The sequence below is a fragment of the Scyliorhinus torazame genome, chromosome 7 (genome assembly GCF_047496885.1).
Source record: "Scyliorhinus torazame isolate Kashiwa2021f chromosome 7, sScyTor2.1, whole genome shotgun sequence".
NCBI classification, from domain to species: domain Eukaryota; kingdom Metazoa; phylum Chordata; class Chondrichthyes; order Carcharhiniformes; family Scyliorhinidae; genus Scyliorhinus; species Scyliorhinus torazame.
The window spans coordinates 193,905,921-193,930,477 of NC_092713.1; the positions used below are offsets into that span (position 1 = coordinate 193,905,921).

The 24,557-nt window shown below is 52.4% G+C and overlaps 1 protein-coding gene across 3 annotated transcripts in view; it reads left to right on the forward strand.

Moving 5' to 3' along the window:
• adam19b (ADAM metallopeptidase domain 19b) overlaps positions 1-24,557 on the forward strand; it is a 271,511-nt gene that overhangs the window by 191,061 nt on the left and 55,893 nt on the right. For all 3 annotated transcript variants that reach the window (XM_072511913.1, XM_072511914.1, XM_072511915.1), the window contains 2 exons: positions 306-483; positions 23,654-23,743. In XM_072511913.1, the coding sequence (XP_072368014.1) occupies positions 306-483; positions 23,654-23,743 (268 nt within the window). The remainder of the gene's footprint in view (positions 1-305; positions 484-23,653; positions 23,744-24,557) is intronic.

Below are 24,557 nucleotides of genomic sequence, written 5' to 3' on the forward strand. Positions count from 1 at the left end.
GGGTTGCCAATCATAGATTATGCCATGATATCACTGTGTGGCAATGCAAGAAGGCAGGCCCCATGAACTACATCGTCCGGTCGCCCGGAATCGAGATTGAACTCATGTTATTGGCCCAATGAGTGATTCTGTCCCACACCCTAGCCATCTAGCCAACTGAGCTAGCCGACCCCTTCGCTATGCATTGCATGGTGTAAGAGTCATCTTGATATAAAACAGTATGTTGGTCCACTTTACCCTGAGCAATGCCTCAAAAACCCAGTGGGAACCATTCCATATGTTTACATCTGATCTTTGTTCTTCAGTGATCCGTTCCCGAAAGTGTTCAACAAGTGCAACGAGAAGGAACTTCAGAAATATCTGCACAACGGTGGAGGGATGTGTCTCTTCAACATGCCTGACACAAACACGCTGTACGGAGGGCGAAGGTGTGGGAATGGCTACGTGGAGGAGGGCGAGCAGTGTGACTGTGGGGAAGTTGAGGTAAGTTGGCTCCTTCTGCCCAGCAGGTGCAGCAGCTTCTTCAATGAAAACTGTGCAGCTGTTGAAACCATTAAATTTGATCCCTCCCACACTTCCTGCATGCTGAATTATTCTAGTTCTACAATAGATTGATGGTGTCAGCTATGGGTCAGTTGGTAGCAATCTTATCTCTTGAGTCACAAGGCTGTGGATTCAGCATCCTATTCCAGAGATTTTGGCATAAAATATGTGCCATCCTGAGAAAATGCTGCACTGTTGGAGGTGCTGTTTTGGATGGCTCATTTTGAGGATGAGCAGGATGGATTCAAGGCTTCGCGTCCTTGGTACTCACCTGAGCAGAGCTGTGAAAGACGCACAGGTATAAAAGAAATGTAGTTAATTTTTCAAAGGATAAGAATTGCAGTTTGTGATATGAGGAAGTTCCGAACATCCAAGAGGTTTGGGCATTGATTTTCATGCACACAGCCTGGGTGTTAGTTTAGCAGTATATTAACCACGCTTTAGATTAGATTAAATTAGTGCCACAGAAGTTGCATTAAATGTTCACCCGTATTATCTTGTGCATATTGTTTTGTGAGGATAAAGGGAGGGAGATTGAGATTTCTGGAAATCTGAAATGCAAGCAGAAAATGCGGGAAGTAAATGGTTTGCTTTTAGACCTATTTCTTTGTAAGGGGTGGGCACCTATTGCCCATCCTTAGCAGCCTTGAGAAGCTTTTTTGAGGATAGTGCTCCCACTATAGTGTTAAGTATGCTGGCGGAGGAGAAAGGAAACTTGCATTTCTATACAGTGTCTTTTATAAGCTCAGAAAGAAGTTTTACAACACCAGGTTAAAGTCCAACAGGATTGTTTCGATGTCACTAGCTTTCGGAGCGCTGCTCCTTGCTCAGGTGAATGAAGAGGTATGTTCCAGAAACATATATATAGACAGATTCAAAGATGCCAGACAATGCTTGGAATGCGAGCATCAGCAGGTGATTAAATCTTTACAGATCCAGAGATGGGGTAACCCCAAGTTAAAGAGGTGTGAATTGTGTCAAGCCAGGACAGTTGGTAGGATTTCGCAGGCCAGTTGGTGGGGGATGAATGTAATGCGACATGAATCCCAGGTCCCAGTTGAGGCCGGACTCATGTGTGCGGAACTTGGCTATAAGCTTCTGCTCGGCATTTATAAGCTCAGCATGTCTCAAAATGCTTCACAGCCAATGAAGTTCTTTTGAAGTCTCATCACTGTTGTCATATACAAAATGCAGCAAGTTCCCACAAATAGCAAGACGATAAAAGAGATGCTAACTACCTTAGCCAGCCTTGGTAAAGAGAAACGATAGCTCAATTATGAGGTGAGGACCGCAAAATTCGTTTTTTAAAAAATGTCCTTGTTGTGCTCTTCATTCAGAACTCCTGGCACCGTTCCCAAAAGGGTTATGTTCCTTATTATGCAAAGGAACTTAAATTGCTCTTTAATGCAGAACAGCTGTCTGTCTTGTTCCGGAGACTGTGTCTGTGCTGCAGATGGGGATGGTATAGCAGGACAGGCTCAGTGTTTATGAGCTTAATGATTTTGTTTTGTAAGATATATTCCAGGCTTTCTAGCAACTCACTAGATTATACCGAGGGCTGTCACATTACCCAATGCATTGCTGTGCGTTATGTCCTTAATGGGGGATGGATTTCCATGAGATTTCACTGTGACGTGGGTGCGAGCCTTGGCAAACCTGGAGAAATGGCAGTAATGTCTGCTTTCCTGATGATCCTGTAACCCTTCTGTTGAAGTTACAGTGGGCGAGCGGGCAAATCTCAGCAGGGCCTCATCTCCCTTTGCTTTCTGGGAACAGGGCCAGGCAACATGACTGAGACAGGGGCTCACAATGCCTCATCGTTGGTTGCCTGTTCTGAAGGGCTAGCAGGAGCAAGTTATACTAATTGCCATCGTTACTAAGCACACTAAGGTGGCTAGAAATGGACGTCCAATACTCTTACTTGGAGACTTTTCAAGTCGCGCTCCAGTGACTTGAGCAAAAGATCTTGGCTGACATTGCAGCACATTACTGAAGGAGAGCTGCACAATCAGAAGTGCGGTCTTATTTTTTTTTAAAACATGTACGATCCTTGGTTTTATTAACAGAGAATAGAGTGCAAAGGCAACTGTTGAGCGGAAACCTATTTAAAACAACAGTTCTGCCCTAGCTGAGTTATTCCCTCAAATTCTGGGCACCATACTTTCAGAAGGATGCAAAGGCATTGGAACAGTTTTGATGTATATGGTGTGGAGAAACTGGGTTTGTTCTCGTTGGAGCCGAAAGGACCAGGAGGAAGTGTTTAAAATCATGATGAAAGTAAATGAAGAGAAAATCTCTCCCATTGCTGATGTTTTGCTCGTCAGAGGACACACATTTAAAATTATTGAGGAAAGAGCCAGGGGAGACTGGAGGAAAACCTTTTTTATGCAATGCATGCTTAGGAGTTTGAACGCACTGCCTGACAGGGTGGTAGATTCAAATTCAACAGTTGCCTTCAAAAGGGAACTTGATACGACAGGGGGACTGGCGAAGGGGGTAGTGTCAGCTGTTAACGGAGCTATTTTGGAAGAGGAGAAGGCACCACTGGAAGGGATGAAAGCAAAGTGGGAGGAAGAGTTGGGAGAGGGTATGGAGGAGGGGTTCTGGTGTGAGGTGCTCCGGAGAGTGAATGCCTCCACCTCGTGTGCAAGGTTGGGGCTGATACAGCTGAAGGTGGTATACAGAGCACACCTCACGAGGGCGAGGATGAGCTGATTCTTTGAAGGAGTAGAATATGTGTGTGAATGTTGCGGGGGGGACCCCGCTAATTAGGTTCATATGTTTTGGTCCTGTCCAAAGCTAGAGGATTACTGGAAGGAGGTTTTTAGGGTAATTTCTAAAGTGGTGCACGTGAAACTGGACCCAGGCCCCCGGGAGGCCATATTCGGGGTGTCGGACCAGCCAGGGTTGGAAACGGGTGCGGAGGCAGATGTTGTAGCCTTCGCCTCGTTGATCGCCCGAAGGCGGATCCTGATAGGTTGGAGAGCAACATCTCCACCCTGTGCCCTGGCGTGGCGGGGGGACTTGGTGGAATTCTTGACTCTTGAGAAGGTTAAGTTTGAACTGAGGGAAAGGATGGAGGGGTTCTACAATTCATGGGCATTATTCATTATGCACTTTCAAGAACTGGATAACATCGAACATTAGTTGGGGGGGTGGGTGGGAGGGTTGGGGGGAGGGGGGCAATGGGTGTTGATGGTGACGGAGGGTGATTCTTGATTCCTTTTTGGCATTTGTCTATGTGAGCATGCGGGCTAATGTTTGGGGTTTGGTGGGAGGATGGGATCGTTGTTATTGATATGGGGATTGACACATTTGTTACTGATTATTGTTTATTGTTGGTGGGTGTAAATTTGGGAGAAAATGTGAAAAAGGAGGAGAATAAAAAATATTTTTTTAAAAAGGCAATTTGATAAATATTTGGAGGAGAAAAAATATACTGGGATGTGGGGCATGGTAATAACTGGATTTGCTGCAAAGGAACTGGCACAACCCTGAAAGATTGTACTGCACTATTCCAGGTTTCTATAAATTAAATGATTCTTACAAATTATGCTGCCAAATGGAGGCCCTGTCTGCCCTCTGACATTGATGTAAAAGACCGCATTGCACTATTTGAAGAACATAGAACATACAGTGCAGAAGCAGGCTATTTGGCCCATCGAGTCTGCACCGACCCACTTAAGCCCTCACTTCCACCCTATCCCGGTAACCCAATAACCCCTCCTAACCTTTTTTTTGACACTAAGGGCAATTTAGCATGGCCAATCCACCTAATCTGCACATCTTTGGACTGTGGGAGGAAACAGGAGCACCAGGAGGAAACCCACGCAGACATGGGGAGAACGTGCAGACTCCGCACAGACAGTGACCCAGCGGGGAATCGAACCTGGGACCCTGGCGCTGTGAAGCCACAGTGCAAGCCACTTGTGCTACCATGCTGCCCGTGAGAGTTTTTCTCAATGTCCTCAGCAATATTACTGAAAGCCAGATTATCTGGTGGCGGCACGGTGGCATAGTGGTTAGCACTGCTGTCTCATAGCTCCAGGGTCACGGGTTCAATTCCGGCCTTGGGTCACTGTCTGTGCGGAGTTTGCACTTCCTCCCCGTGTCTGCGTGGGTTTCCTCCGGGTGCTCCAGTTTCCTCCCACAGTCCAAAGATGTGCAGGTTATGTCGATTGGCAATGCAAAATTGCCCTTAGTGTCCTAAAGGTTAGTTGAGGTTACGGGGGTGGTGTGGAGGTGTGGGCTTAAGTTGGGTGCTCTTTCCAAGGGCAGGTGCAGATTCGATGGGCCGAATGGCCTCCTTCTGTACTGTAAATACTCTGAAATCTAAGGTGGTTGCTCTTTCTGGGACCTTGCTGTGTACAAATTAGCTGCCACATTTTTTATGTTGCACCAGTCATGACACTTAATTGGCTGTAAAGTGTTTTGGGGTGACCTAATGCCGAGAAGGTGCTGATATAATGGGCGGGATTCTCCAATAATGGGGAATGCTCCCAGCCGGGATTCTCTGACCCCGCGCCCGGTTGGAGAATCTCCGGGGGGGGACATGAGAATCGCGCCCCGACTGATTCTCCCCCGCCGATTCTCGGGTGCCCGTAGGATTCCCGCTGCGCCGGTGGAGGGCTGTTGAAAGCGGCCCTACCCCGGCAATTCTCCGGGCCCCGATGGGCCGAGTTGCCGACGAGTTTGGCCGGGTCCCACCGGCGGGGGTTACTCAGGTCCCACATGGCGGGACATGGAAGGTGAGTCTGCGGATGCGGTCCTGGAGGGGGGCGGGGGGATCTGACCCCACGGTGGCCTGGCCCGCGATCGGGGCCTACCGATCGGCAGGTGGGCTGGTTCTGTGGGGGCCTATTTTACTCCATGCCGGGCCCCTGTAGGGAAATATGCCGGCCGTCGCGCGGATACGTGAACTCGCGCCGGCCGTTCCGCGCCGGCTGGAGCTGCGGGGACCACTCCGGCGCCGACCTAGCCCCCTAGGAAGGGGAGCATTCCCCATTAGCGGGGGCAATTGACGCCGGAGTGGTTGCCACCGCTTTTCACGCCGGCATGGGGACATAGCCCCATTATTGAAGAATCCCGCCCCCCCTTCCTAGGGGGCTAGGTCGGTGCTGAAGTGGTCCCCGCAGCTCCAGCTGGGGCAGAATGGCTGGCATGAGTTCGCACATGCACGCTACGGCTGGCATATTTCCGCGCATACGCGGAACGGCCGGCGTGATTCCGCACATGCACCGGGGTTCTGTTCTGTGCCGGGCCACATAGCAAAGCCCTACAGTGGCCCGGCACAGAGTAAAATAGGCCCCCACGGAACCAGCCCGCCCACCGATCGATAGGCCCCGATCATGGGCCAGGCCAGCGTAGGGACCTCCCCCGGGTCGGATCCCCCCGCCATCCCTCTCCAGGACGGCCCCGCAGACTCACCTTCCAGATCCCGCCGTGTGGGACCTGGGTAACCCACGCCGGCGGGACTCGGCCAAACTCGTTGCCCACTCGGCCCATGAGAATCGGCGGGAGAGAATCGGGAAGCCAGCGTCGCCGCGGCGGGGCGCAATTTCCGCATCCCCCTGTGGATTCTCCGACCCGATGCGGGGTCGGAGAATCCCGACCAATGGGGGCGATTCTCCAAGCCCCGCGCTGGGCCGGAGAATCACCGCACCCGCGCTGGAGCAGAGGTGCCGCAATTGTCCATCTTGCCCCCTTGATTCGCGAGTGAAGATCAGTCAAGTTGTCTGCTCTTCATCTCTATGCAGTGTGCTATGCCTCTTGTACTGGTGCCAGTGTTGGTGACATCATTTCCAACTCTGTGATTAGATTACTGCATCATAATTCACATAGTGTCCATTATCCCATGTGCTGTGTCTGGATACTCATTTCGAAGGTTGCGGACATCTGGTAGAAATTAGGCTTTCTGATGCTGTCTTAAATATTAGACATGTACCTCTGCAGCAGCTTTAACAGATGGCCCTTTCCACCTCATACTGCACCTAATACCAAGCACCCTCCGTTTCACCTCTTGCTGCATTGGAAAGCTAAAATATCATAAAATCTAAAACTAAAATGTTGCCGTCAATCAGTGAATTCTAATTCTGCTGCAGGGCCACTCAAATTCAGCAGGAAGAATTTAGCACTGACCCAGCACAATCACGGCACTGGCCCAGCAAAAACAAGGCACTGACCCAGCACAAACACAGCACTGGCCCAGCGCAAACACAGCGCTGACCCATCGCAAAACACAGTGCTGGCCCAGCACAAAACACAGCACCAAACCAGCGTAATCACAGCACCGGCCCAGCGCGAATATGGCGCTGACTCAGCGTAAACACGGCACTGGCCCAGCACAAATACTGTACTGGCCCAGCGCAAACACAGCACTAACCCTGCACAAACTTGGCACTGGCCCAGCACAAACACAGCATTGACTCAATGCATACATGGCACTGAACCAGCACAAACACAGCACTGGCCCAGCGCAAACTTGGCACTGGCTGTAATGACCTCCAATTGGCATTATTGGTTGGCCAATTGGAGTATGAGCTCCCTCAATGATAGCTCATTGAGGGGTCCCATATAAGCACCTGTGTAGGCTTTGTGAGGCAGTCTTAAGTTGACTGGAATGCTAGCAGCACTGTTTGGAGCTGCTCTTGAATATAAGTTATTGCAAATAAATGCTGGTGTAGTGACGGAACCCCTGCCTCCTGTGGATTATTACACTGGCCCAACGCAAACACAGCACTGGCCCAACACAAACACAGCACTGACCCAGCACAAACAAAGCACAGACTCAGCACAAACACAGCACTGGCCCAACACAAACACAGCACTGACCCAGCACAAACAAAGCACAGACTCAGCACAAACACAGCACTGGCCCAACACAAACACAGCACTGACCCAGCACAAACAAAGCACGGACTCAGCACAAACACAGCACTGGCCCAACACAAACACAGCACTGACCCAGCACAAACAAAGCACAGACTCAGCACAAACACAGCACTGGCCCAACACAAACACAGCACTGACCCAGCACAAACAAAGCACAGACTCAGCACAAACACAGCACTGGCCCAACACAAACACAGCACTGACCCAGCACAAACAAAGCACGGACTCAGCACAAACACAGCACTGACTCAGCACAAACACAGCACTGCCCCAGCACAAACACAGCACTGCCCCAGCACAAACACAGCACTGCCCCAGCACAAACACAGTGCATACATGGCTCTGAACCAGCACAAACATTGTACTTGCTGAGCGCAAACTCAGCACTGACCCAGCGCAAACACGGCACTGGCCCAGTGCAAACTCGGCACGGGCCCAGCGCAAACACGGCACTGGCCCAGCGCAAACACGGCACTGGCCCAGCGCAAACTCGGCACAGGCCAATGTAAACACGGAACTGGCCCAGCGCAAACACAGCACTGACTCAATGCATACATGGCACCGAACCAGCACAAACACAGCACTGGCCCAGCGCAAACACAGCACTGGCCCAGCGCAAACTCGGCACTGGCCAATGTAAACACGGAACTGGCCCAGCGCAGACACAGCACTTACCCAGCGCAGACACAGCACTGACCCAGCCCAGACACAGCACTTACCCAGCCCAGACACAGCACTTACCCAGCCCAGACACAGCACTTACCCAGCGCAAACACAGCACTGACCCAGCACAGACACAGCACTTGTTAATGTTCTATTAATCACTGTGTATGTCAATGACCTTGTTAAGGGAATTGCTAGTTAAGCATGTGACATTGATTATTCTACAAATACAGACAGCACTTTGGAGTGAGAGCTTCTTGTGGGTTAGTAGCTATGAGGATGTGTCTTGCATTAAACTAGCTTGAACGTAAAAGACCAGACTGGATTGATTCTTCCACCATGGTTGTGAGCAATAAATGGAAGCAGAGGATGAACTTTAAGCTTGCTGATTGCTGTATATGAAGCCTTTTGTCTCAATCCTCTGAGGAAAACAGGTGTAGTGTCGCTGACAATTTTGTGACGGAATAGCGGAAGGATAGTGCAGAATTGCAAGTTTTGATTATCCGCTAATTTATTCTGACGTTGAGCCATATCAGCAATGGAAAGCTAAAGTTATTTCCATACCCAAAAGAAGCAAATATGGCGTTAGCATTTTCATTACCATCCAAAAATAAAATCAGGAATAATGTATTTTCAGAGTGGAAGTGGATGATCTGGATCAAGAAGATGGATTCTGTTATGATTTTGGATAGGTTTTACAAAAAAGGACGCGTTATTGGAAGCATATGAAGCTTGGGCAATCGTTGATAGGTTTAGGAAATCAGAGGATCAGTCCATGGAAGAATATATCATGGATTGTGATAAAAGTTACGAGAACTACAGAGATTTGCACTTAAATTCTGGAATCCGTATTGGCATTTAAATTACATAAATGTGCCTGTATTTCCCATGTTGATAGTCTTTTGGTAATAACAGGGGTTCAATTCCGGGGGAAAGAATCTCTCCTAATTCACTTAAAAGAATTTTGTGAAAAACGGTCGTTCCCAGCCATTCATTTAGCATTAGTTCTACTTTTTCTGTTCATCTGGATACCTTGCATGCGGGCAGAAGAGCTTTAATTAAAGTTAAGGTTTCGGAGAGAATTTACGGCACTGTATAAGGCCATCGGGAATCAACTTATTTGTGCTGAGTAAGTCTCTGCTTCGGAAGTGATAGGGACGGGTTATTCGGCAATAGCGATTTTGGATTAAGCTCCACATTTTGTGAATTTGGTGGTGGGGTCGAGCCCTGCTCATTGCCCCCATAGAGCTTAAAGACATTGTTGGTAAATAAAGGATTCTGTAAGAGGATTTCCTCTGCCATTGGGAAGTACATTGATAAATTTAGAGAACCCAATTATTTTTTTTCCCAATTAAGGGGCAATTTAGCGTGGCCAATCCACCTAACCTGCACATCTTTGGGTTGTGGGGGTGAAACCCACGCAGACACGGGGAAAATGTGCAAACTCCATACAGACAGTGACCCAGGGTCGGGATCAAACCCGGGTCCTCCGCGCCGTAGGCAGCAGTGCTAACCACTGTACATTGATTTTAATAGGAGTTAGGAGATTTTGGCTTACATGTTGTGGGACGCTTTGAAGGCGGTTATTAGGGGGGAATAATCTCTTATAAGGCACATAAAGAAAAGAGTGAAACGGTGGCGAGGCAGAGGTTGGTGGATACCATCCTTGAGGTGGTTCACCAAAACTCGCTTGCCCCGATGTTGGAGTTGTTGGCAAGGAGAAATAAATTGCAGTTGGAATTTGGGCTGCTTTCGACAGGCAGGGTGGTGCGCCAGCTGCGACATTCGAGGGAGGCTTTTTATGAGCATGGGGAGAAGGCCGGTCACCTGTTGACGTGCCAGCTGAGGCGGCAGACGGCCTCTCGGGAAATAGTGCAGGTGAAGAGCTCGAGGGGCAGGTTGGTCTCCGCCCCAGGTAAGATCAGTGAGGCTTTATGTCACCTGAGGAGCAGTGCTCCGAAAGCGAGTGATTCCAAACAAACCTGTTGGACTTTAACCTGGTGTTGTAAGACTTTTTACTGTGCCCACCCCAGTCCAACCCTGGTATCTCCACAACATATGTATATTTGGTAACGGAATTACGGGATTTATTGATGTGAAAATGTGGGAACATTTATTTTTGTTTTGATTTAAAAGAATGGTCTTTAATATTTTTTTCTTTCAAACTCAAGGGAAAGAGGGGAATCTGTCAATGTACTATTAATCACTGTGTACGGCAATGATCTTCTTCAGGAAATTGCTAGTTGACTTCCGGTGACGGCTATGAAGGAGTAGGCCGCACATTTGGTGGCTTCCGCTCGGGGCGGAACTTTGGACCTTTTCCCCGTTTTTTTGTCAGATCATGGGCGGGATTCTCCGCAATCGGCGCGATGTCCGCTGACCGGCGCCAAAAACGGCGCGAATCAGTCCGGCATCACGCCGCCCCGAAGGTGCGGAATTCTCCGCATCTTGAGGGGCCGAGCCCTCACCTTGAGGGGCTAGGCCCGCTCCGGAGTGATTTCCACCCTGCCGACTGGCGGGAAAGGCCTTTGGCGCCCCGCCAGCTGGCGCGGAAATGACTTTGCCACGCGACGCATGCGCGGGAGTGTCAGCGGCCGCTCACGGCATCCCCGCGCATGCGCAGTGGAGGGGGTCTCTTCCGCCTCCGCCATAGTGAAGACCATGGCGAAGGCGGAAGGAAAAGAGTGCCCCCACGGCACAGGCCCGCCCGTGAATCGGTGGGCCCCGATCGCGGGCCAGGCCACCGTGGGGGCACCCCCCTGGGCCAGATTGCCCCGCGCCCCCACCAGGACCCCGGAGCCTGCCTGCGCCGCCTTGTCCCACCATTCGAAAGGTGGTTCAATCCACGCTGGCTGGCGTGGGTTGACAGCAGCGAGACTTCGGCCCATCGCGGACCGGAGAATCGCCGGGCGTGGGCCCGCCGACCGGTCCGATTTCCACCGACCGGCGTGGCGCGATTCCCGCCCCCGCCGAATCTCTGGTGGCGGAGAATTTGGGACACGGCAGGGGTGGGATTCACGACAGCACCCGGCGATTCTCCGACCCGGTGGGGGGTCGGAGAATCGCGCCCCTGAAGTGGGAAATTGATATTGAATACAACTGTGACGATGAATCCTACATCAGTGCATGGAGAAGTGGACCAGGAGTGCTCGCAAAGGAAGAAATAGGAGAACAGAGAAGGCTTGGGCTGAGGCTGCAACGGGAGAAAGCATGGCGGAGGACCGGAGTTCTGGCTCGACGACCCAGCGGTCGACGGAGCAGTTGATGCAGTTTATACAGGAGGGCTTCGCCAAGTAGAAACAGGACTGCTTGGACCCAATTAAGGAGTCAATTGCGCGACTGGAACTCAGACTGGATGCTGAAGATCGGGCTATCCAGAAAGTAGAGAAGGCACTGACTGAAGAGGAGAAGCACCAAGCTACAGTGGAGTTGGAGGTGGGAATGTTGAGAGACCAACAGAAAAAGCTCCAGGAGAAGGTGGAGGAGCTAGAGAACAGGTCCCGTCGGCAGAACCTGAGAATCGTGGGTCTCCTGGAGGGGTCCGAAGGAACGGACACAGGGCATACACAGCGGCTATGTTTGTGAAGCTACGGGGGAGGGGACGTTCACCCGACCCTTGGAGGTGGAATGGGCGCACAGAACGCTAGCGAGGAAGACGCGTGTGCGTGACCCCCCGAGAGCAATGGTGGTGAGATTCCACAGGTACCTTGACAAGGAGTGCATTCTACGGTGGGCCAGGCAGATGGGGAGCTGCAAATGGGAGAACAGCGTCCTGCGTATATATCAGGATCTGAGCGCGGACGTGGCCAGGAGACGAGCGGGATTCAACCAGATAAAATCAACCCTTTTTAAGAAGACGGTAAATTTTGGACTACTGTACCCGGCCCGTCTTTGGGTTACACGTGAAGAGCAACATTTCTACTTCGAGTCGCCTGAGGAAGCGATGGACTTCACGAGAAGGAAAGGACTGGTTGTGGACTGAGGTGTTTGGACTGAACTTTGCTGCAGTGCTCATGTGTTTTTTATTTCTCTTTTCAGTTATTTTTCTTTTTTAAAAGAGAAATTTTTGTCTTTGGATGTTACTTGTAATGCCTTTTGTATGGTTTGGGGGGTCTGTGGACGAGCTGCTTGAGTTAAAATTTGCATTTGCACTGATAGGGGATGGAGGTGTGAATGTCAGATCTTCTTTTTGATTTTCTTCGTGTGTTTCTTTTGGGCAATTGGGTTGGGATTGTTTATGTTTGCATATGTGTGTCCGAGCGGGGAGGAGGTGGGTGAGGGAACAATAGGTGGGAAAATGCCTGGTGCCATGGACGGGGGGCACCAAGCTAGCTGGGCGGGCTAGCTCACGGAAGCGCAGTGGGGGTGAGCAGATGGTATGCTTGGTGGAGGGGGCTGTGTGTATAGTGCTGTTACTGGGGGGGGGGGGGGGGATGTTCTGCTGATGGGGGAGGGACTTTTGCTGTGGGACAATAGGCAGGTCGGGGATGGAGGCTGCCAGGGGGTGGGCCTGCAGATGCGTGGGGCGCGGGCTGGAGACTGGCCCAAGAAAAGTGATGGCTGATTGGCGGAGGTGGGGTGGGGTGGGGGGGGGGGGAGCCGCAAGCCGCCAGCCGCCCCCCAACTGATCAGCCCCCCAACTGATCAGCCCCCCAACTGATCACATGGAATGTAAGAGGGCTAAATGGGCCGGTTAAGAGGGCAGGCATGTTCGCGGGGACCGAAGGCAATGTTGCAGGAGACGCACATTAGAGTAACTCTCCAGGTCAGACTAAAGAAGGGATGGGTCGGACAGGTTTTCCACTCGGGGCTGGACTTAAGACTAGAGGGGTTCCGATCCTGATTAATAAGCGAGTGTCATTCGAAGCGGGAAGAATAGTTGCGGACATGGAGAGTCGGTACGTTATGGTCAGTGGAAAGCTGGAGGGGTGGCCGGTGGTACTCGTGAATGTGCCGAATTGGGATGATGTGGAGTTCATAAGGAGAATGCTGGGGAAGATCCCGGACCTGGATTCTCATAAGCTGGTTATGGGGGAGGACTTCAACACAGTCATTAAACCCAGGGCTAGACCGATTTAGCTCAAGGACAGGCAGGGTGCCAGCAAAGGCAAAGGAGCTAAAGGGGTTTGTGGAGCAGATGGGGGGGTGGGGGGCATGGAAATTTGGCTGGATGAGGGGGGGGGGCATGGAAATTTGGGCGGCTGAGAGGGGGCCCATGGATATTTGGGCAGCTGAGAGTGAAGGAATTTTCCTTCTACTCGCACGTGCATAAAGTGTACTCCCGGATCGACTTTTCTATCCTGAACAGGGCTTTACTGACGGGGGTAGTGGATTCTGAGTATTCAGCGATCACGATCACGGATCATGCCCCACACTGCGTTGATCTACAGGTGAGCAAGGAGAGTAGTCAGCGCTCGCACTGGAAGCTGGATGTGGGACTTTTAGCTGATGAGGAGATGTGTGGGCGGCTGACGAAATGTATCCAGAACTATCTGGAAGTTAATGATATGGGGGAAGTTTTGGCTGCGGTGGTCTGGGAGGCGCTGAAGTCGGTGGTTAGAGGGGAGCTGATCTCGATACAGGCCCACAGGGAGAAGGCAGACAGAGCAGCGACGGACCGACTGATAAAGGAAATACTACAGGTCGACAGGAGGTATGCGGAGACCCCAGAGGCAGGGCTTCTAAGGGAACGAAGGAGGTTACAGGTGGAGTTTGGCTTGTTAACTACAGGGAAGGCGGTAGAGCAGCTGAGGAAGGTGAGGAGGGCAATCTATGAATATGGGGAGAAGGCCAGTAGAATGCTCGCGCAGCAGCTTAGAAAGTGGGAGGCGGCCAGGGAGATTTGGAAAGTAAGGGACAGAGATGGGAACCTGGTCGGAGATTGCTGGGGTCAATAAGGCATTCGAGGAATTCTACAGCAGGCTGTATGAGTCGGAACCCCCAGCTGAGCCGGAGGGGATGAGGCAATTCTTAGGGGGGCTGAAGTTCCCGAAGGTTGATGAAGAGCTGGTGGAAGGGCTGGGGGCCCCGATCGGGTTGGAAGAGATAGTAGATGGGCTGAAGGCCATGCAGTCGGGTAAAGCCCGCGACCGGATGGGTACCCAGTGGAGTTTTCCAAAATGTTCTCTGGGATGCTGGGGTCACTGCTGATGAGGACATTTAATGAGGCAAGGGTGACAGGGGGGCTTCCCCCGACGATGTCACAGGCCATATCTTATTGATCCTGAAGCGGGATAAGGATCCGGAGTTATGCAGGTCCTACAGATTGATCTCCCTACTAAATGTAGACGCCAAATTGTTGGCTAAGATCTTGTACTCAAGGATTGAGGACTGCATTCTGGATGTGATTGGGGAGGACCAGACAGGATTTGTTAAGGGGAGGCCGTTGGCGGCCAACATAAGAAGGCTGTTGAATGTTATCAAGTTGCCCCCAGAGTGTCGGGACGTAGAGGTAGTGGTCGCAATGGACGCAGAGAAGGCATTTGACTGGGTGGAATGGGATTATCTGTGGGAGGTACTGGGGTGGTTTGGTTTTGGGCGGGACTTCATTGACTGGGTCAGGCTGCTGTATCAGGTGCCCGTGGCGAGTGTTCAGACGAACAGGCTGACATCGGGCTATTTTAGGCTGCACCGGGGAACGAGGCAGGGATGCCCCCTCTCCCCGCTGTTCGCACTGGCCATAGAACCGCTGGCAATTGCATTGAGAGCCTTAAAGGGCTGGAAGGGACTGGTCCGGTTGGGGTGGAACACAGAGTCTCGCTATATGCGGACGATCTGCTCTTGGAAGGGATGGAAGAAATTATGGGGATTCTGGGGGATTTTGGCCGGTTTTCAGGCTACAAATTGAACATGGGGAAAAGCGAGATGTTCACGATCCAGGCAAGGGGGCAGGGGAGGCGATTGGGGGAGCTGCCGTTTAGAGTGGTAGGGGGAAGCTTTCGGTACCTAGGCATCCAGGTGGCACGGGAATGGGAACGGCTGCACAAGCTTAATCTGGCTCGACTAGTAGACCAAATGCTCCCACTGTCACTGGCTGGGAGGGTACAGACAGTGAAAATGACGGTTCTCCCGAGATTCCTGTTTGTGTTTCAGTGTCTCCCCATCTTTATTCCTCGGTCCTTTTTTAAACGGGTCAACAAGGTGATCTCTGGCTTTGTATGGGCAGGTAAGACCCCGCGAGTTAAAAAGGGGATGTTGGGACTTCCGGGTGCGGCTATGCAGAGCTAGGTCGCATATTCGGTAGCTCCCGCTTGGAATGGACTTTTGGGCTCTTTTACAGGGCCCCCATGGCATTTGTTTGACATTTCCCGGTGTGGGAAGAAGGCTGCAATATTCCCCCGACAGTGTCCCCCAGGAATGTTATGTCTTTTGGTTACCAGACCCGGCAGAAACAGTAAAAGATTTGTCTGTAACTTCAGGGGGGAGAGGAGCCTCTTCCAGCATGCAGGCGGGGGAAGGGCAAGCTTAAAGCTGCAACCTGACTTGAGGGCCTCTAATAAAGGTGAATTCTAGCAGCAGAGGGAACAACTTTGAAGAGATCTACCAAGGCCATTGAAGAAGCAGGGATGAGGCTTCCGGTGGCGGCCATGGAGGAGTAGGTCGCGCATTTGGCAGCTCCCGTCTGGAACAGACTCTCAGACCTTTTTCAGGAGTTTTCACAGACTTTTTGGGGCAGATTGGTGAAGCGAACACTGCCAAAAGGATTCCCTCTCGAGACTTCCGGCTGTGGCTATGCGGAGCTAAGTCGCACATTCGGCGGCTCACGCAAAAATGGACTTTTGGGCTCTTTTCAGGGCCCCCAAGGGCACTTTTTCGACACTTCCCGGTGTGGGAAGGAGTTAATAAAAGCTCCCCGTCAGTATATGGCTTTAACTAGGAGCGGGGCGACAAAAAAGGTGGTGGTGGAACAGAAGAAGGGAGGGAAGAAGGACAAAATGGCGGCGGGCGGAGACCAGGCAGCGTGGAGGCAGTGGGCGGAGGAGCAACAGGAGGGTATCCAGCGCTGCTTCAGAGAGATTAAAACGGACCTGCTAGAGCCGATGAAGGCTTCTATTGATAAGCTGCTGGAGACACAGACGACCCAGGGGGTGGCGATCCGAGAGGCTCGACAAAAGATCTCTGACAATGAGGACGAGATCTTAGGCCTGGCGGTAAAGGTGGAGGTGCACGAGGCGCTCCACAAGAAATGGCAGGAGCGGTTCGAGGAGATGGAGAATCGGTCGAGGCGGAAGAATCTACGGATTCTGGGCCTCCCGGAGGGGCTGGAGGGGCCGGACGTGGGGGCCTATGTGGTCACCATGTTGAACTTGCTGATGAGAGCGGGGTCCTTCCAGGGGCCCCTGGAGCTGGAAGGGGCCCATAGAGTGTTGGCGAGGAGGCCCAAGGCTAATGAGCTTCCGCGGGCGGTGCTGGTGCGGTTCCATCGGTTCGTCGATCGGGAGTGTGTGCTCAGGTGGGCCAAGAAGGAGAGGAGCAGCAGGTGGGAGAACGCGGAGGTTCGGATATATCAGGACTGGAGTGTGGAGGTGGCGAAGAGGAGGGCAGGGTACAATCGAGCGAAGGCGGTGCTGCACAGGAAGGGGGCGAAGTTTGGCATGTTGCAGCCGGCGCGACTGTGGGTTACCTACAAGGACCGGCACCATTATTTTGAGTCTCCGGAGGAGGAGTGGGCCTTTGTTCAGGCCGAGAAGCTGGACACAGACTGAGGGTCGGGATGAGCAATTGGGGACTGCGGTGGATATGTTATGCCTATTTTTGGTTCGGCGGGGGGGGGGGGGGGGGGGCCTTTGCATTGTTTTGGGTTTCTTTTTCTCTGTGTTTTTCTCTTTCGGGTTGGGGAGGGTGGATGGGGCGGGTTGGGCACTGTTTTGGTTGGTGGCGGGCCTGGTAGGTGGAGAGCACGGGCTTTTTTCCTGTGCCGAAGACTGGGGGGGGGGGGGGGGAAGAGAGGATTGTTTCCCGCGCTCAGGGGGGAGGGGGAGAGCCTGTCGATGGGGAGCGGGAGAGGAGGGTGTGACACACAATGGGAGGAGTCTAAGGGGAGGCGGGAGTGGCTGGAGTCAGCAGGAGCCAACTGACTTGCGGAAGTGCAATGGGGGGAGTAAACCAGCTAGGATGGGTCCTAGCCGGGGGGGAGGGGGGGCGGGGGGATCGGGTTGCTGCTGCTAAGGTCAAGGAGGAGCTGGAGCGAGTGGGAGGGGTCGAGACGGGGGTATGCCGCTGTGGGGAACGGGCTGGGTGTGGGGTGTGGGCGCATGGCTGGCCGAGGAGGGGTCATGGCTAGTCGGCGGGGGAGGGGGGCGGGTAGCTCCCTGATCCGGCTGATAACCTGGAATGTAAGGGGACTGAATGGGCCGGTTAAACGGGCCCGCGTGTTCGCGCACCTGAAGGGGCTTAAGGCGGATGTAGTTATGCTCCGGGAGACACACCTGAAGGTGGCAGATCAGGTAAGACTGAGGAAAGGGTGGGTAGGTCAGGTGTTTCACTCGGGGCTGGATGCCAAAAATCGAGGGGTGGCGATCTTGATGGGAAAGAAGGTGTCATTCGAGGCATCGAGCATTGTGGCAGATAATGGCGGGAGGTACATAATGGTAAGTGGTAAGCTGCGGGGAGAGAGGGTGGTACTGGTCAATGTGTATGCTCCGAACTGGGACGATGCGGGTTTTATGCGGTGTATGTTGGGTCGGATCCCAGACTTGGAAGTGGGGGGGCCTGATAATGGGGGGAGACTTTAACACGGTGTTGGATGCAGCACTGAATCGCTCCAGGTCTAGGACGGGTAGGAAGCCAGCGGCGGCTAGAGTGTTGAGGGGATTTATGGACCAAATGGGAGGGGTGGACCCTTGGAGATTTGCAAGGCCGGGGGCTAGGGAATTTTCATTCTTCTCACATGTCCATAAGGCTTATTCTCGAATCGACTTTTTCATTTTGAGTAGGGCGCTGATAGCGAGAGTAGAGGATACCGAGTGTTCGGCAATAGCCATTTCGGACCACGCCCCGCATTGGGTGGACTTGGAGATGGGGGAGGAGAGGGACCAGCGCCCGCTGCGGCGTTTGGAGGTGGGGCTGTTGGCGGACGAGGAGGTGAGCGAGCGGGTCCGAGGAAGTATAGAGAGGTACTTGGAGACCAACGACAACGGGGAGGTCCGATTGGGGATGGTATGGGAGGCATTGAAGACGGTGGTGAGGGGAGAGTTGATCTCCATTAGGGCCCATAAGGAGTGGGGGGAGAGGGAGAGGCTGGTGGGGGAGATGGTGAGGGTAGACAGGAGGTATGCGGAAGAACCTGAGGAAGGATTGTTGAGGAAGAGGCGCAGCCTCCAGGCCGAATTCGACCTGGTGACCACCAGGAAGGCGGAGGTGCAGTGGAGGAAGGCCCAGGGGGCGGTCTACGAGTATGGGGAAAAGGCAAGCCGGATGCTGGCGCATCAGCTTCGGAAGCGGGACGCAGCTAGGGAGGTCGGGGGAGTTAAGGACAGGGGAGGGAGTGTGGTGCGGAGTGGGGTTGGCATCAATGGTGTCTTCAGGGACTTCTATGAGGAATTGTACCGATCCGAGCCCCCACGGGAGGAGGGAGGGATGGGCCGTTTCCTGGATCAATTGAGGTTTCCAAAGGTGGAAGAGGGACTGGTGGCGGGACTGGGGGCCCCGATTGGGCTGGAGGAGCTGATCAAAGGGATAGGAAGCATGCAGGCGGGGAAGGCACTGGGGCCAGACGGTTTCCCGCTCGAATTCTATAAAAAATATATGGACCTGTTGAGCCCGCTGTTAGTTAGGACCTTTAATGAGGCAAGGGAGGGGGGGCTTTACCCCTGACGATGTCCTGGGCACTGATCTCCTTGATCCTGAAGCGGGACAAGGATCCCCTGCAATGTGGGTCTTACAGACCGATTTCCTTGCTAAATGTAGATGCCAAGGTGCTGGCGAAGGTCTTAGCCACGAGGACTGAGGATTGTGTGCCGCAGATCATCCGTGAAGACCAGACGGGGTTTGTGAAGGGGAGACAGTTGAACGCGAATGTGCGGAGGCTTTGAACGTTATCATGATGCCGGCGAGGGAGGGGGAGGCGGAGATAGTGGTGGCGATGGACGCTGAGAAAGCCTTCGATCGGGTAGAGTGGAGGTACCTGTGGGAGGTGCTGAAGAGGTTCGGGTTTGGGGAGGGGTTTGTCAGGTGGGTTAGGCTGTTGTATGAGGTCCCGATGGCGAGTGTGGCCACAAATAGGAGGAGGTCCGAGTACTTTCGGTTGCACCGAGGGACGAGACAGTGGTGTCCCCTGTCCCCCCTGCTCTTCGCACTGGCGATTGAACCCCTGGCTATGGCACTGAGAGAGTCGAGGAACTGGAGGGGGTTGGTGCAGGGTGGGGAGGAGCATAGGGTGTCGCTTTATGCGGACGACCTGCTGCTGTATGTGGCGGACCCAGTGGGAGGAATGCCAGAGGTAATGAGAATCCTTAGGGAATTCGGGGACTTTTCGGGGTACAAGCTCAATATGGGGAAGAGCAAACTGTTCGTAGTTCAGTTAGGGGACCAGCAGAGGGGGACTGGCGAGCTCCCACTAAAAAGGGCGGAGAGGAGCTTCAGATATTTGGGGGTCCAGGTGGCCAGGAGCTGGGGGGCCCTGCATATGCTTAACTTTACAAGGCTGGTGGAGCAAATGGAGGAGGAGTTCAAGAGGTGGGACGCGTTGCCGCTGTCCTTGGCGGGTAGGGTGCAGTCAATCAAAATGACGGTGCTCCCAAGGTTTATGTTCCTGTTCCAGTGCCTCCCCGTGTTTATCCCGAAGGCTTTTTTCAGGCGGGTTAATAGGAGTATAATGGGGTTTGTGTGGGCGCGAGGGACTCAGAGGGTGAGAAGGGTGTTCCTGGAGCGGAGTAGAGATAGGGGGGGCTGGCGCTGCCCAACCTCTGTGGGTACTACTGGGCCGCCAATGCGACGATGGTGCGCAAGTGGGTGATGGAGGGGGAGGGGGCTGCATGGAAGAGGCTGGAGACGGCGTCCTGTGTGGGTACGAGTCTGGGGGCTCTGGCAACAGCGCCGCTGCCGCTCCCTTCAAGGAGGTATACCACGAGCCCGGTGGTGGTGGCGGCCCTCAAAATTTGGGGGCAGTGGAGGCGGCATAGGGGGGAAGTTGGGGCCTCGGCGTGGACCCCATTACGGGGGAACCACCGGTTCGCCCCAGGAAGAACAGGTGGAGGGTTTTCGGGGTGGCACAGGGCAGGGATACGAAAGTTTGGGGACCTGTTTGTGGACGGGAAGTTCGCGAGCTTGGGTGAGCTGGAGGAGAAGTACGGGCTCCCCCCGGGGAACACCTTCAGGTACTTACAGGTAAGGGCATTTGCCAGATGGCAGGTGGTGGAATTCCCGCAGCTACTGCCACACACAGTACAGGACCGGGTGCTCTCGGGGGCTGGGTGGGAGTGGGGAAGATCTCGGAAACTTACCAGGTGATGCAGGAGGAGGAGGAGGCCTCGGTGGTGGAGTTGAAAGGTACGTGGGAGGAGGAGTTGGGAGAGGAGATCGAAGAGGGGACGTGGGCAGATGCCCTAGGGAGGGTGAATTCTTCCTCTTCGTGCGCGAGGCTCAGCCTCATACAGTTTAAGGTGCTGCACAGAGCACACATGATCGGATCAAGGATGAGCAGGTTCTTTGGGGGTGAGGACAGGTGTGTTAGGTGCTCAGGGAGCCCAGCAAATCACACCCATATGTTCTGGGCATGCCCAGCGCTGGAGGAATTTTGGAAGGGCGTAGCGAGGACGGTGTCGAGGGTGGTAGGATCCAGGGTCAGACCGGGCTGGGGGCTCGCAATATTTGGGGTGGCAGAGGAGCCGGGAGTGCAGGAGGCGAAAGAGGCCGGAATTCTGGCCTTTGCGTCCCTGGTAGCCCGGCGAAGGATTCTCCTTCAGTGGAAAGATGCAAGGCCCCCAAGCGTGGAATCCTGGATCAGCGATATGGCAGGGTTCATGAAATTGGAGAGGGTGAAATTCGCCTTGAGAGGTTCGGTACAAGGGTTCTTTAGGCGGTGGCAACCGTTCTTAGACTATCTGGCAGAACGCTAGACATTGGTCAATGGCAGCAGCAGCTCGGGGGGGGGGGGGTTTACTTTATTTTTGTTTATGTTATTTACACTGGAAGGGTCTGAGGGGGTGTTTTCACCTGTTGTCTTAAGTCGGGGTGTTAATGTTAGTTTATTATTTAGGTACGGGGGGGAGGGGTTTGGGGGGTTGCTTTTTTAGATTGTGTTTTGTACTTAACCCTGTTGGGTTCTTTTTTCTTTCTCATTTTGTTATTGATATTTTATGAAAACCTTTAATAAAAATTGATTTTTTAAAAAGGGAATGTTGGAGCGCAGCCGGGGGAGGGCCGGCTGGCACTCCCGAACTTTAATAATTATTACTGGGCGGCGAATATAGCCATCATTAGGAAGTGGATGGTTGGGGGGGGGGGGGGGGGGGGGGGGGCGGAGGGGGGGGGGGGGGAGCGTGTAGAGGCGGCATCTTGTAAGGGCACTAGTTTGGGGGCATTGGTAACGGCACCTCAGCCGTTCCCGCCGGCACGCTACTCCACCAGCCCCATGGTGGTCATGGCCCTGAGGGCCTGGGGGCAGTGGAGGAGACATGTGGGAGCAGAGGGAGCATCAGTCTGGTCCCCAATTTGCAATAATCACCGGTTTGCCCCAGAGAGGTGAGATGGAGGGTTCTGGAGATGGCAGAGAGCAGGGATCGAGAGGATGGGAGATATGTTTATAGAAGGGAGCTTTCCCAGCTTTAGGGAACTGAGGTGAAATTTGAACTGACGGGAGGGAATTAATTTAGGTACCAGCAGGCGTGGGACTTGCTACGCAGGCAGGTCTCAACCTTCCCGCTCCTACCACCAAGGGGAATACAGGATAGGGTAGTTTCCAGTGTGTGGGTGGAAGAAGGGAGGGTTTTGGACATCTATAAAGAACTCATGGGGTCAGAGGAAACGCATACCGAGGAGCTGAAACACAAATGGGAAGAGGAGTTAGGAGGAGAGTTAGAGGATGGTGTCTGGGCAGATGCGTTGAGTAGAGTCAACGCGTCCACAGCATGTGCCAGGCTCAACCTGATACAGTTTAAGGTTGTTCACCGGGCACACATGACAGTGGCCCGGATGAGCAGGTTCTTTGGGGTGGAAGGCAGGTGCGCAAGGTGTGCGAGAGGACCAGTGAACCATGTTCACATGTTCTTGACATACCCGAAGTTTAGGGGATTCTGGCAGGGGTTTGCGGACGTCATGTCCAAAGTATTGAAAACAAGGGTGGCGCCGAGTCCAGAGGTGGCGATTTACGGGGTGTCGGAAAATCCGGGATTCCAGGAGGAGAAAGAGGCAGACGTTCTGGCCTTTGCCTCTCTGGTAGCCCGGAGATGGATATTATTAGCTTGGAGGGTCTCCAAGCCCCCGAAGTCGGAGACCTGGCTAACTGACATAGCCAGGAAATTTGAACTGACGGGAGTCAGTTTTGTAATTGTTTTGTAATGCAGAACATTTCTCTGTCTGGAGAAAATCAAGTTCGCCCTGAGAGGGTCAATGTTAGGGTTCGCCCGGAGGTGGCAGCTGTTTGTCGACTTCTTTCAGGAAAATTAACCGTCAGCAGTGTGGGGGGGGCGGGGGGGGGGGGGGGCGGGGGGTTGCTGTGGGGTTAGTTTAGTGTAGAGGAGGGGGTTAGAAAAGGTGGGACTTGTGAGAGGAAGACGGTTTTTGCAATATGTTTATAATTGTATGTACACTGTTTCTTCTGTTACTGTTATAAAACCATAAGCACCTCAATAAAATGTTTATAAAAAGAAAGGAAATTGCTAGTTAAATATGTGACATTGATTGTCCTATAAATACAGACCCACTTTGTGGTGAGAGCTTCTTATGGGTTAGTAGTTATAAGGAAGTGTCTTTCAATAAACCTGCTTGAAGCTAAAAGACTAGACTGCATTGCTTCTTCCAACATAGCCCCTGGTTGTCAGTAATGGCACTGACCCAGCACCAACACCGTTTTAAAAAATGGCTGTTTTGCATTTCACTGCTCACTATCACATGCTCTCCCCAATCAAATTTCATCCAGAAAATACTACCTAATTATCTACCAAGTAAAAGTTCTACCCAGTAACATTCCAGAAAAGGCACTTCAATATGGGGTAGGCTTTTATGGCCCTGTCGTGGCGGCATGGGGCCTTAACATCCGGCCAGTAATGGAAAACCCCGTAAACGAGAGAAGCTGTAAAATACTGCCCCATGTTATATCTACCGCAATGCTTCATTGCCCTGCAAAATTTAAACTACCATTGATGGCAATTCTCAAAACATTTAAAGTCCTGGGGAAAGGGATTGATTGGAAGACAGGGAAAACCCAACTGATGGGTTTAGATTAAATGATCCTATTTGAGGGCTGGGGAGAGATACAGATTGTTCCAAGACTCCTAATTTACACCAGTATTGAACATGAGACCCTTCTGATCTATATGGCTTGCTCCCACAGGAAGCCCATGTTCCTACGTGTGTGACTTTATTACTCTTCATCATTTCTTGTGTTTGTTTTCAGGAATGTGACAACCCCTGTTGTTATGCCAATAATTGCACCCTGAAGATGCACGCAGAATGTGCTCACGGAATGTGTTGTTCTAAGTGCAAGGTCAGGATCCTTTACATCATCATGTTTTAAACCCAATAACATTTATTGATTTGCAAGTGTCCGTTAATACCCTGTTTCGCAGTATAGTTACAGTGCAGAAGAGGGCCATTCAGTCCATCATATCTGTACCAGCTCCCTGTTCCTTTATATAATCGCTTATTGTCACAAATAGGCTTCAATGAAGTTACTGTGAAAAACCCCTAGTCGCCACTTCCGCCGCCTGTTCGGGGAGGCCGGTAGGGGAATTGAACCCGCGCTGCTGGCCTTGTTCTGCATTACAAACTAGCTGTTTAGCCCACTGTGCTAAACCAGCCCCTGATTATCTAATTTCCCCTTGTAAGCATCGATTGAGCTGCCTCCTCCACACTCTCAGGCTGTACATTCCAGATCCTAACCACTAGGTATTTAATGGACATCTCCAGATTGGAGATGAACACCCAAATGGTACACATATTCTGGTGAGGAAAGGAACCTGGAGTGCTTGTGATGGGTGCCAATGTCTGTCTGCACTGACTGACCACGGCCACTGGCATGAACACATTAATGAATGGACTAAAACTTGCAAACAGAGGAAACAAAACCCTTTGGTAACCTCTTCATATTTGAGCATTTTGTCATAGCTGGTTCAAGCACTGAGCTATTAGTTCCAAAACACAATTGGTGACTGCCCCACAGTACTTGGGCTAGAGCTGTGGTGCTCCTCTTACTCTTCATAAAGGGAAAATTCACAGGAGAAGTAAAGCCGCCCGAACATTCATAATAAAGATGAAATGAACATAGATGACCCTACCGGGACCTCCAAATAGTCCAGCAA